The 14,420-nt window shown below is 36.3% G+C and overlaps 1 protein-coding gene and 1 long non-coding RNA gene across 2 annotated transcripts in view; both read left to right on the top strand.

The window, feature by feature from the left end:
- LOC310638506 overlaps positions 1-14,420 on the top strand; it is a 609,545-nt gene that overhangs the window by 389,334 nt on the left and 205,791 nt on the right. The gene's annotated exons all lie outside the window — the stretch shown is intronic.
- Positions 1-14,420, top strand: part of TRABD2B (TraB domain containing 2B) — a gene marked incomplete at both ends in the record, with an annotated part of 243,888 nt that overhangs the window by 222,240 nt on the left and 7,228 nt on the right. The window contains 2 exons of the mRNA XM_083359620.1: positions 6,260-6,350; positions 12,207-12,455. Coding sequence (XP_083215746.1) covers positions 6,260-6,350; positions 12,207-12,455 — 340 coding nt within the window. The remainder of the gene's footprint in view (positions 1-6,259; positions 6,351-12,206; positions 12,456-14,420) is intronic.

The raw sequence follows: 14,420 nt of genomic DNA, 5'->3' as shown, positions 1-14,420 counted from the left end.
ATCAATAAAAAAATGGAGTTGAGAATGGCCTTCTGTTCATTCTGGAACTCTTCCTAAGCTACTTAGACTGGGAGTTGATTATCCATGTGTTTATATGATCAGCTGAATTGGTTTTGATAGGATACAACTAGATACAACACAACTAGATTGTTAGGCTATGCTTTACATGGAGATAGAGTTGAAGAGCATCTAGACGCTTTAACAGTTGTATTGTGGACAATAATCATATCACTTATATTGAAATAACTTCTTCAACTGAATTACTTTCCTGGCTCAATTCACAATGCTAATATTAATATTTCAAGCCCTAAGTAACTTAAGGCATGGCTTTCTAAGTGATCTATTGCAATATGCTTGTAAATTAAGATCTAAAGGCAAGCTCTACCTATAAATGCTCACTTGTGTCAAACAAGGGTCACCTGGGTCTTCATATGTGCCACCCTAAGTCTGGGAACAACTCTTTAGCACTGGTCCCATTACCTCTCTGCTTTGAGAAAGGATATCAAGTTGTTTTACAACATGCCTTTTAACCATGCAGTAGATTACAATTATTGCATGATTTTTAGATGTATTAGCTTTGTTTATTATTAGCTGCTCTGAGTGTTATTTTTTCTCTTTGCTGGAAAGTCAGGATAAATGATAATGATAAAATATTGTTAATAATAAAAATAATAGTGTGAATAGTCAGTTATTAGCAGAATATCAATCTCTACCATCAGTCTTACTTACTGATAGCTATCTGAAGTGATATGATTACATGGAGTGTTGAATTACTCACAGTATTGTGAATTTCCCTGCAGAATTGACATGGATTTAAAAACCCCACACACCTCCAAAATCATACTATACAAAGCAAGCCAGTGGATAAATCTGTCTTTTCTCTGTCTGATAGAAATGTTGCATTTGCAACATAGTAATAACATTGAGGGTAGCCTTCATATCTTATCATTTTTGCTGTTTTCATTGAAAGGCCTTTGTAATGAGTAATGCAAGTATGAATGCAAGTTTATAGTAATGACTATTTGCATAATATTTACACAAAGAGAGAGCGCAAATGAATGAGCACAATAGTTTACAATAAACACTGACAATTTGGTACTTTTCAGATGTCTTGGTTTTTATTCCGCATTAGTTCCAGACTATGGTCAATGCAAATATAAGTTTCTAAAGATCCAATTCCATTCAACAGTCATTTAATTACACCGTACCATGGCTAAAGTATATCATAAGAAAAAGAAATATTATGAGTCCTTTCAGATGGGTGGTTCATCAGTCACAAATACTGCAAAAATGTTAACTTTTAAAATGTTAAGACTTCTTTTTCTCAGCAGTGGAGAATTATATAAGCAGAGGATAAACTGGGCTTGAGTTATGCATGTTTCTTAATTAAATGCAGGGCTTTTTTGCCATAGAATGCAGTGGAACAGAGTTCCAGCACCTTTTTTTCAACAGATTTTCCAGAGTTGCATTCTCTTCCTATTGTTGCCCTTCCTATCCTCGTTTGCTTTTGAAAATGCCCTGCCGGAGGTACGGTGTGAGCGGGGTCCCCTCCAGCGCTGTCTGCCTCCTCTAGGAGGAGCCATGAAGTGCCAGACCACAACAGCCAGAGCGTGGCTTGATTGGCTGGGTCAATCAAGCCACACTGTGGAAGCCGATGGTGCCGGTGGGAGACACGTAAACATGGAGGCCATCTTTCATGAGAGGGTGAGTGAGCCTTTTGCCTTCCCTTACAGAAGGTGGGGTGTGTGTGAGGTTAAAAGGGGGCAAAGCGAGAGGAAAGAAAGGCAGCTGGCGTGGAAGCTTGACCAACAATGAAACTTTGCTGTTTCAGTTCCTTGGGTAGTTCAAAGGCTGGGATGTCTACGAAAATCTCTTTTTAATCTTTTATACTTTATATTCAAGCTGCAGAGGGGAAGAATAAGAATAAAGCCAATGTCTTGTGATTTGGAGGTAGTATTATTATTAATAGGTAAAGGTAAAGGTTCCCCCGCACATGCGTGCTAGTCGTTTCCAACTCTAGGGGCTGGTGCTCATCTCCGTTTCAAAGCTGAAGAGCCAGCGCTTGTCCGAGGACGTCTCTGTGGTCATGTGGCCGGCATGACTAGATGCCAAAGGCACACGGAATGCTGTTACCTTCCCACCATAGTGGTCCCTATTTTTCTACTTGCATTTTTACGTGCTTTCGAACTGCTAGGTTGGCAGAAGCTGGGACGAGTAACAGGCGCTCACTCTGTTACGCGGCACTCGGGATTTGACCTGCCAAACTGCTGACCTTCCTATCGACAAGCTCAGTGTCCTAACCCACTGAGCCACCGCGTCCCTTTTATTATTAATAATAATATATATTAATTATGTATTGGTCAGATGTAAAGGCAGATCTACAGTATGAGGTTTAATCAGATCTATTTATTAAATTGGGTTTAACTTAGAAGTAAATTAAAAGAAATCTGTTCACTGAGAAAGTTTCAATTTTAATTTGTTTCAAGTCAATATCCATATTAAACTCCAAATGGTAAATTTTTCCACCTTGTTGGCAACTTCTTAAAAATAATTCAATCTTTTACAAGCAACCAAATTTTGTTTTATTGGGCCAATAGAAAGCTGATATTTCCTCTCATGAAACTAAATGGTTATACCAATGGTAAATGTCCCAAAAGATTAATAAAATGCCTTCTTGTAATTTAAAGCCACACAGTGTGTGGTAGCATTAATAGTATTAACTTACCTTGAACAAAATCCTAGTCTTTTAGATACACTAAAAATTGAAGGTTTTTTTTTTTCAACTATAAAGGTAAACCTTGTAGGGTAGGCAAGGCGAGTTGTGTGACATGTGTGAGTTCCGGCACCTTTTTTTTTTTACAAAAAAAGCACTGATTAAATGTAAACATATCAAAATGTTCTGATAAGCAGACCAGAGCATACACAGTAATATTATGATATCTTTCAGTTAGATGGATATCAGCCAATTATATGTGACTTTTCTAAAAATGCAAAACTTGAAGAAGGAACTAAAAAGTGCCAGTAACTATTTTCTACAAAACTTGCTTCTTTCTATTTTACTTCACTTGCTTAAGCTGGTCTGCAGTAAATATGTAGCTGTGCTAATTGTTGGAATCTAATGATTGAGACCAACAGGAGCCAATAATATAGACTCTGCAAAGTAAAGAAACTAAATGATTGAACACATCTGATTTGTTTTGAGGGAAACAATTGGCCCTTCTTGTATGGTCCTTTACTGACTAATTTTGCAGAAAATGGCTTTGCTAGAATTGTGCATGCGAACAGATTGACTTTCAGTTGTATGCAGATAATAATTTGGCAAGGTTGAGAAGGGTTTTTTTCCTCTCTGTCTCTCTCTTCCTTTTATAGAGTTTCAGAGACATTATTGGTGGAGGCCTTTTGTAAATGAATTATCTGTTCCTCTTTTGAATAACTTTACTCTTTAATTCCCTGCATCTGTGAATGCATAGCAAGCAAGCAAGCAAAGACATTTGGAGAGAATCTCCAGTGTCAGATAAAAATATAAAACTTTTTTTCAAAGCATCCTTCTTGCCTCTACCACACGCATATTTATATGAGCTCAGATAAATGCATTCATCTGAAGTGTTCACTAGGCACAATCAACAACACAGTAGGGGTTGTTTGAGAGGTGTGGACTGCCATGTAGTAAGATGAATATATCACCTGAATAGCATCTTCATGAACGAGATACTCTGGTTTATTGAATTACTTTCCGTAATAGTCCTATTTTTTTCAACTGTTGTACCAAAGTAAAGAACATTTGTATTGTTGTATTTAACCTGATCCATTGTGGAATGTTAATAACTTTTGACTTGATTCTAGTGATTTTTGACTTGATTGTAGTGGTTTCTTATTAATGTCTGCTGCATCATTGTACCCGATTTGGGAAGTAGTAACTGATTCCATGTCCTGAAAGTAATTCAGGTTGGATTATACAGTGACAAATGATATGATGCTGGAAATCATACTTAAGATTGATAGAATGAATGAGACACACAAAGAATATCAGATGCACAGTGTGATGAACAGGTGCTATTAAACTCATGTCTTCTTCTTGAGCAACCCTTAGGTATCTTGTTGGTAACTGATAAGAAAAATGTGGGATGATCTAATCTTTTTAGTTGTTGTTCTTAGCTGCTATGGTAAGGCAGGACCTGGGGCAAATGTGCAGGGTTTTCCTTAGCAAAGCAAGCAAGAAAATGGGTATCTACATTACATTTAGCATTGAAACCTATCTAATTACAGCATTGTGCTTCACAGAACATATTCTTACAGAGAATTTAGATTTGTATATTAGCGATCCAGTTACTTTGGGGGTGTGCCTGTAACTGACAATTGTACCTACCCCAAAATATCTGAAATATATCACAGAGAGAATGTTGTAAGTTGAAGCAAATGAAATATTATCAAGAGCAAGAGTACACATTGACACTTTCCAGCATATATACTGCTGAAGTCAATTTTCAAAATGCTTCTTTAATAAAAACTATCAATATCAGTTCCCATTTGTGATTGCTGAGATTATTAATATATCTTTATGCCACTCTGCTAGAGAACTTGGATATGGTTCTGATAGAAAATTGGACTCTCCTGTAGTTTGCCTTTCATCATATATGGGTTCTGTGCTTTTACTTCAGATGCAATTTTAAAGTCCCCTTTTGAAATGCAGTTGTTACGTTAAACCATCCTCTTTTTCCACCTTTTTCCCACTTTTGGCCACTGATGTAACATAGAGATATAAAACAGAAATATGACCTATTTCAGAAGGAAAAAAATCTCAGTTGGAGTAAGTAATTTTCTTCATTCAGCAGCAATTTTAAAAGCAAAATGCAAATAATTGATTGCTTGTTAGGTCCCTGAGGTTCATTTGTTCATACTGCAAGAAAAGGCAAGGGGCAAATAATGCCTAATATTTTTATGGAACTGTTTCTTATGAATCGATAAATGCCTTAATAAAAAAAAGAAATGTATTTTCTTGGAAGGAAATTTAAACTCAGTCTCATGAATTAGCCTCCATAATTAGACCTAAACATTAAGCCCAGCTATAGAAGTGGTTTTGAAGGAAGATTGCGTAGGGAGCTTAAAAAGTTGGTTTTATGTAATTTTGTGTACAGTATGTGAATGTGCTATTTAAGATCTTTTATTATACAGATAGAAAAGAATAATCTAGATGGTGATTGGTGTGAGATGTATAGAAATGATCGTGGGATTATTCCATCTTGAGCCATTTGGGAGGAGGAGAAAAAAAGCCTCCCGCCTCCCACTAATGACATGAAACACAGGAGCTGATGCAGTGAATGTAAATCAGATAACTTATATATAATTGTATTATCCCTGCCCTACACAAGTTATTAAGTTGAATGAGAATGCATTTTCATTACATGTACCCAGTGCTTTTTTTGTAAAAGAAAAAGGTGCCGGAACTCACACATATCATACAACCCGCCTTGCCTACCCTACAAGGTTCCATCCAAAAAAGGTGCCGGAACTCCGTTCTGAGCATTCTATGACAAAAAAAGCCCTGCATGTACCTAGTTAGCTACATTGAGACAACTGAAGATTCAGCACTGTATATGCCAAAATGCATTGCCCATGTGTTTTAAAATGTTTCTACATGAAACAATCTAGAACCTCTCTTTCCCAATTTTTGAGAGACGGGAATATTTGCAAGTTGCAGCCAGAATGCTTGACGTCAAGAACTTTTCAATATAGTGATTCCAATCCCCAAACAATGAAGTGAGAAATAGGGAAATAAATAGGAGAATCAAAATGTAGAATGGAATGGGATGGGATGGGGTAAGAATGGGATCGGATGGGGTAGGATGGAACAGAACAGAACAGAACAGAACAGAACAGAACAGAACAGAACAGAACAGAACAGAACAGAACAGAACAGAACAGAATAGAATAGAATAGAATAGAATAGAATAGAATAGAATAGAATAGAATAGAATAGAATAGAATAGAATAGAATACTGTAAGTTGGAAATGTCCTTGGAGGTCTTCTAATCCAACCCCCTGCTCAGGTAGGAAACCCTATACCATTTCAGACAAAATTGTTTGATTGGTATTTTTGCTTTATCCACTCCAATCCTTTTGGATGTCTTTGTCTATAAATCCAAAAATAAATAAAATCTTTATTTTAGAAAAGAATGACTAATCTCAAATTAGAGCATAATTGAGGATGTGCTTCATCGGCTTTTTGAATGACTTCCTGTTATTACTGTTCATCAATTAGGTCATTTCCTGGGCAATAACACTGTTATTGATGTGTTGAGACAAGCAGGATTTGAAGTGGAGCACATACCTGCAGGACAACCAGTAGAAAAGTAAGTTTGATTTCCCTTCATTGATCCTTTTTCATATGCTGATCTAACACTTTGTTAAAACTGTAATAAAGGTATATGATCTGACTTCTTTTCATGTCAATAAGCAACTTTAATTGGCTAGAACTAGCATGAGCAGAAAAATCATTGTTGTTTTTAATAAGCCATTGACCGTAAATATATAGCTTACTATATGAATAAATGATTTGTTGATGGTTTTGTCCTTGTCTTCTTCTCTAAACAAGTTGGTTAATGCAGCTTATGTCTTTCCCTCTTAAATGCAATCTCGATATAGCAATAGATGTATATAATCATAAAATATAAAGCCTAGATTAAATAATACCTTCAAAATGTTCTAAATGCCTGAATAAAAAGATTGTCAGATCAAATGCAAATTCCAAAGAATGTAGTTCATTGTTTGGGGCTCTCACAGAAAATTTTCTTTCACATACGTGATAAACTGGCCTTTTAAAATGAGGGCATTTTGAAAAAGTCCTTATCCTAAGGACTTAATATTTAAACAGCTGCATAAAGAAGAGCACAGATAGTAAAGCCTAGTTTAAAGACTGTAAATTGCACTTGGAAAATAATTGACAAAATATGGAATAGTGACACGACAACACCTTTCCAAATGGATCAGTGCTATAAACAATGATTTGTTTTGTTTTGTTTTCCCCAATATGGAAATAAACCTATAGGACTAAAGCTACATTAAAATACAAGGACAATGCCAGCTAAAAATTATAGGACATCTTACATTTCATGTTCAATTTCGTAGAGACTGTAACAAAGATATCAAAAGAAAGAGATTCTTTAATTTCCATATTCAGTTTTGATTTCCATATTCTTGTCTGCTCTGACTGCAGGGGTAGCATTTGATAGAGAAAAAGAATATAAGCATAAAGTCAACTTACACATTTATCTCAAATTAGTTTTCGCAGTGCCAAGTTCTTTTGAGTACAGATTGTGTTGAAATCTAAATATATATGGTTGATTGTAGAAGTGATAATAACCCAATCCAAGTGACAATTCAGTTTAAACCTCAGCACACCTGATTATGCACAATACTTTATGCTGTAAAATAATATATTCATTTTATTACCATTTATGATTTGCTATATTATTTTCTTCATATCATTAATTAGCTCTCCATTAATAAATAAAAAAATTGACCAGTTATAACACTGAAATAAAATATGTTTAGAAATATGAAAGGAATACTGAAATAATGAAATATGAAGCAGCATAGCATCTAAACAGCAGGAATTTAAAAAGTAGGCTGAACAGATCTGAGAGATTAAGAAGAATTTTAATTGTTAAAACAAACTAGAATTGTGGAAATAAAATGGTGCTTATCTGATTTTAAAATTAGAGTCAAGGGAACATCTTTAAAATTGCAATCTACACTTGGTTGCATGCCAGCACTTCATCTGGAAAGAACATCCAAGGACTTCTTCCAGATTTTCAAGACAAGTGAGGAACAACCTGGTATCAAGCAGTGAAAGGATCAAAGCCAATTATTTTGACTTGAGTCCAAAGGACTGGGAATCACTGATGATATTGAAGCAATGGCATATGTTTATACTCAGGTAGTCCTCAACTTATCACCATTCACTTAGTGACCGTTCAAAATTACAATAACACTGAGAAAATGACTTATGACTTGTCTTTCACACTTATGACCATTGACCATTGACCAAAATTCAGATGCTGGGCAACTGGTTCATATTTATGACAGTTGCAATGTCATGTGATCACCTGTTTCTACCTTCTCACAAGCAAAGTCACTTAACAACCATGTGATTCTTAATAACTGCAGTGACAGACTTAAGAACTGTGGCAAGAAAGGTTGTAAAGTGCAACACTCACTGAACAACCATCTCGCTTAGCAACAGAAATTTTGGACTTAATTATGGTCATAAGTCAAGGACTGTGAGGAACTGGAATCTTCCAGTTTCAGCTAACGTTTAAACCAATTAAACTTTCTAGGCCAGTTTTAAAAGCAGTTCAATGTATACATGTACTTCAGGAGTCCAGCTACTGTAACTGTTGTAGTATGTTTTCAGAGAATGTCAGTCCCTCAGAAAGATTCCAGTAAAGTAGATTGGAATTGGTTTACACTGTTTTCTTTCACACTGCACTTGTGCCTTCTAGATGGAACACTTCAGTCTTCATTGATGTTCCTCTGAAACAAAGTGATGCCACACTTTGTACTATCCCAAGTGGTTACAGAGGTTTCAAGCGGTATCATGCGCCTCTAGAGAATGCCAGCTTATCTACAGAAGTCTGTAACTTGTTTGTATTCACTCCTATCTGTCCTACACTCTTCCCCCCCCACCACCACTACCACCTCAATATAGTAAGCTCATCAGTCTAGGAAACTTCATAAATTTAATTAAAGGGTTTCCAAAGCTAATCTGTTTAAACTGAACCACAATGATTCAGAATATATTGAAATCATTTTAACTACTCACGAAAGCTACTGAAACCCACAATTCACTAGTTCTAATTTTCTGTCTTTACCTTTACCTTTGGCTGGATTCACGTGCAGTATTATGCCATATTTATTTTAAATGAGATTTTTAATTTAAACATTAGCCACCAATCCAGCCAATGTGATTTAGACAACATTCCATGGCTAAAAATTCTAGGTTTATTGTTATACCTGAATGATAAACCAATGTCCACAGAGATTTTTTTCAGACTCAGAGCAGATGTTTGACTCAATACTGTATGTGACCTACTGTAATAAAATCAAATGACACTCAATAGCACTGATAGTTTGGGCACTGGGTGGATAATGTGGGTGAAAACAGCTTAAAATACTTGTCTCAAGCAATAGGGTTTGGACAAAGAAATTCTGTGTGATTTTTAATGTGTAGACCGATAGTTGTGCTTTTTAAAACAAGGGAAAATGCAATCCTGATAAATTTGACCAATATTATTTTGGACCCTACAGTGAGTTCAGAAGGAGTACAATAGAACTGAGGTAGTACTGTATATTTGGATTGGCTGATTCTAGTCAGACAAGAGCATAGCTACTTATTTGTACCGTCTGTAGTTTTTAAATTCTCCACAAGGCAATACCAACATAGAAATTATTTCCGTAGTCTGGTTTGGATGAAAATGATACATGTATTACTCAGAATGTCAGGTCAGTTAGGGAAAATTTGTAAAGCCATACCTGCTGCTAATACAACTTTTTCTTTCAGTGACAAAGCTGAATGTAGGGAAGCTCCAAAGTGAGAACTTGAGGTTTTGTATTGATGGAATAGGCCTTTCTAGAACTGGTTGCATGGTGGCCAAACTATTTTACGACCAAAGCAGACTTGTCAGACTGAAAAAGTATAACTTACTAGTGACAGCATAGTTTCAATTTGTGGATCATTTATAGACATCTTTATAGTCACCCAGTCAGTACACAGCTCAAGGTGGCCTCCATCATCAACTAACAGTAGTGAATTTCATACCAAACACATAATAGAAAAACGTGAATAAACCAAAATTGAAACATATGCACACAAAGTGCCAAGACAAACACATCCAGTGGATCCTACCACACTCAGACTTGATGCTTCTGGGGGAAAGAAACAGATTTTTAATGCCTTCTAAAAGCCAGGCCAGAGTGGGGCCAGCCAGAACTCAGGGACAAGGCTGTTCCAGAGTAATAATAGTGAAAGTACATTGCATGACATTGCCTAAGTGACAGGATTCAGAGCATGCCAACTCTTTCAGATCTTACTGAACATGCAGAAATGATTGAAGACAGAGAGTCCCACAATATTCAGAGGATAGATAGATAGATAGATAGATAGATAGATAGATAGATAGATAGATAGATAGATAGATAGATAGATGTATAGATGGAAGGATGAGAGAAAGAAGGAGGGAGAGATGGGTAGGCAGGCAGACAGGCAGGCAGTCAACTGTTAGTGACCACAGAAATTTTTTTCTAGCAGTATCTGTTTCCAGTAGCCCTTGAGTTCTTCCATCAGTACATCTATCACTGCTGTAACTGAGCCCGTCCACTTTGCTGCTGGCCTTCCTCGTCTCTCTCCTTTTACCTTTGTTAACATTACAGCCTTCACCAGAGAGCTAGATTTTGGCATAATTAGAATGCTGGGTTGAGCTGTTCAGTGATTGATTTGTTTGTTTCCTTGTCTATTGTGGTATTCTCCAACACCAAAGTTCTAAAGCATCAATACTCTTTGTATCCTGTTTCTTCAAAGCCCTTTATCTAAATATATATAATATATTTATATATCCATCCATTCAAAGCTATAAAAACATCTGATGAAAAGAGGCAGAACTACCCATGTCCAAGAATGTTGTATTTTGTGTAGAAGCTGCCTTGCCATGTCATTACTACAATATATCCAATGCACTTAATTTTTACTTGTTCCTGAATATTGCAAGGATCAGAGCACAAAAGTGCAAAATAACTGTTAAATTTATAGGTTGATACATTATGGATTAAGTGGCTGCTTTACATTTGCTGTCAATTTTTCATATAATGTTGCTGCTTGGTGCAGAAACATCTCTAATAAGGTAACGCAGCTCGGGATATATTTATAAAGCTGCCATCCAAGGTCTCTTGTCAGTAAATGAATATTTTCAAAAACAAGACAAAACATATCTACTGAAAAAAACACTTTGAAGCAGAGATGAAAGAGTACTAAGGAGCCCATACTATTTACAATTTGTGTCAAATTATGTTGAAACTAAATTCCTGTGTATATAGTCTCAAAATAACACTTGGAAGCATGAGTTTATGACAATAAAAATAATTCCTCAGTGTAATCCATATAAAATGCCCTCTTAAAAAAAGAGAGAAAGAAATCTTTCTATCAATATAAAAATGATATTCGTATTTCAATGGACAGTAATTTCAGGGAACTGGCCCAGCATCTATGGAAGATAATGACTCCTAAGTAGTATCTTGAGTTTGTTATTTATTGTATAAATACAATTCTTATATGATTATACTGTGGATATTTGGAAATAAGTGGGGAAAGAACTCATTACTGGTAGACCTCAAGTTATGACTACAGTTGAGACCAGAATTTTCATTTTTAAGTGGTGGTTATTAAGTGAATGATGTCCAATTTGACGAGTTGTTTTAATAGTTCTTAAGTGAATCACTTCAGTTAAGTGAATCCTGTGGCCGTTAAGTAAATCTGACTTCCCCTATTGACTTTGCTTCTCAGAAGCTGGCTGGGAAGGTCACAAATAGTGATCATGTGAATCCAGGATGCTACAAGTGTTCTAAATCCAAGGTGGTTGCCAAGTGCCCAAATTTTGATCACATGCTCGTATGGATGCTGTCAAAGTCATAAGTGCAAGGAATGGTTGTCAGTTTTTTGAGTGCCATTGTAAGTTCGAATGGTCACTAAATGAAGGGTTGTGAATAAAAGAGTACCTGTATGCTTAAGTATGTTTTTAATCTCAAAAAGCAATTTAGGAGATACCATATTGTGCTAGGATGGAAGTCTTGATGAATGAAAGCCTTACTCCTTGAGGGAACATGCAGAAGACCAACCAACAGAGTCTTCAAATGTGACTTTTTCCCTTTATCATAGCCACTGTACATAAACATTTCAAGCATCCTTATCTGTCTACATTTCCTTAGATGGATGTACTACCTCTTTTGTGGTTTCTTAAACTTTGAATTAATATGTATCTATGTGGATTACAGGTACAATAAGGAGGACAGTGCATGGTATAAGTGCATTATTTGATGCAATAAAGCTAAGTGGTCAAAGTTTAAGAGAACTCAGAAAAGCAGAGGTTATGTTTAATATCTGAATTTCTGTGTCCTATTTCACACATCACTTCTTGATGAATCTACTTATTTTGCAGTTCCAAGGCAAGCAGATATCACCCTTCCTCTGCAACAGCTGCTCCCTTTGTCATTGAGCATGTTCAGTTGTCTTCATCATCAGCACCTCCTCATGCCAGTGAAGAAGATAGCCTTCCTCCACACCTCCTGTTACCAGATAGCATCAGCCAGCTAGAAGAATTTGGACGGCAGAAAAACTGGCACAAGAAACAATATAAAATCCACCGCCAAAGGCAATTCAACGATCTCTGGGTTCGGATAGAAGAAGGGTAAGTATCATGTGCTTATTTCCAATAACCCTGTCATTCATGCTACTCTGAAAGGACAAGACCTCTTAGGCCCACATTGAAAACCCTTGCAAGTTAATCTCCTTAATTTATGACAAGGATATAAAATGTGAAAGAAACTCTGCAAATATAAATTGTTTTTAGAGTCTCAACCATTCCTTTGTTTCTGTATGTGTAAGATCAGGGAAAAGAAGACAAGACAATAAACAGAGCACAAGAACTCTCAGTTGTAACTCAGTTTATATGGACAGGTAAATAAAAATTAATCTCTGTCCCCATCTTCCTATAAAGCTGAAGGCTTTAATTTTTGTACTCCTATTTCTTAAGTCTCAAGAGCAACGTTTTCTTTCAATCCCAGCATGTGTGCTCTCCACTTGAAAGGAAAAGAATGCAAAAATGACATTTTTTGTAGTATGTGAACAATAGATACTCAGTACCAAAGGAAAACAAAATCATTACTAACAATCAAAGTGCTTTGGCAGTTCTTTCAGCCTAAACATTTATGTACACACACATATGGGGGGAGGGGAGAGAGAGAGAGAGAGAGCTGTAATACATGTACAAGGGGTGATTAAAGGCAACTGCAATAAACTGTGCTAATTGTAGCCACAAATAGTAGCTCTTATCAATTGTGCTAGAATTTCAGACATTTTGACCTTCCTTTTCAGACAGTGCAGTGATACAAAGCAGAACTGTCTGTTAAATGAATATTTAAGGATACTAAGTTGATCCTGAAGGTGAATTTTGCTACTGTGAACCCGTGAACTGTGCTGTTTTTGTGTACTCACGCTTCCCTCCCCCCCAAAAGCCATGAAGCGTGAGGTTTGTATCAAAGAGGCACGGGGAGGTGTATACAAAAATCTGTCCTGGTTCTGCATCAAGTTTAAGTTATACACATTAGTGTGTAAATGGCAAGACCTGATTAATACTAGTCTTCCATACTTGCAAGCTTCCCTGTTTTCGGGAGCAATGTCTCATCAGCATTTTTGGTCATACCAAGTTGATTCAATATTTCATCTAATCATGCTTATTTATCAGCCCTTCAGTTCTTTATGCTCAATAAACAAAGGACTTCAGAGCTGTTGGGAACAGAGAGATGCTGAAACTTGCCTGTTTCCTTTTCCAAATACCCTTTGAGCCCTCACCTGTACAGAATGAATGACTACACAGGACTAGGCACAAAGATTGGGCTTCAGAGTATTTTTGGATATGATTGTCCAATGATATGCCAGAAATTTTAGATGTCGTATTGAAACTTACTCATCTCTTGAACATTTCAGCTCAATATATATGCTCCATAAATTTCTCAGTTCTCTTAGTATAATTGTGCAAGATATACCATAACCTGAAACAAGTACAAGGTGGAAAAAGTGCAGCTTCAGTTTCAAAATGGGGTGTGCTTGTCTTAGTTTGCTTCCCACCTTTAGAACAAGGGCTTCAGAGAGGGGCATGGACATTTTTATTCTGTCGAGGGTTTGCAAACATTTTCCTTATATTTCGGGAATCCAGAGCCCACAGTGACATGGTGACATCATGAAAAAAGATGGCACATCACTTGAGATGCCTATAACTTTGGCAAAGGGGCATTTTTGGCCTTTAAAATAGATTGTGCCTTCCCAAAGGAATGGAAGTCAGTAGGAAATTGTACTACTGATGTGGATCCCTGTTTCAAAATTGCTCAAGAAGGCCCAGATCATATGTAATGGAATCCAAATGAACAGATGAGACTGATTCTCCATTACCTGAAAGCCCTAGGAGAGGTATGGCTCATATATTCTAACACGAATGCATTTTTTAAAAATACAATGATGTGAGCAGAAGACGAATTAGGAAAAACACGCTCACCATAGCCAAGTTTCATTATGTAATCTTATGAGTACTTTACAAATTATATGTACATATATGTGTTCCATGGCAAAACGTCATGGAAATTTGCTGGAGTTCAAC

The sequence above is a fragment of the Vipera ursinii genome (assembly GCF_947247035.1).
Source record: "Vipera ursinii genome assembly, chromosome: 3".
In the NCBI taxonomy this organism is placed as follows: Eukaryota; Metazoa; Chordata; class Lepidosauria; order Squamata; family Viperidae; genus Vipera; species Vipera ursinii.
The sequence above is the reverse complement of the archived record's forward strand: the minus strand, read 5'-3'. Positions and strand labels throughout refer to the sequence as shown.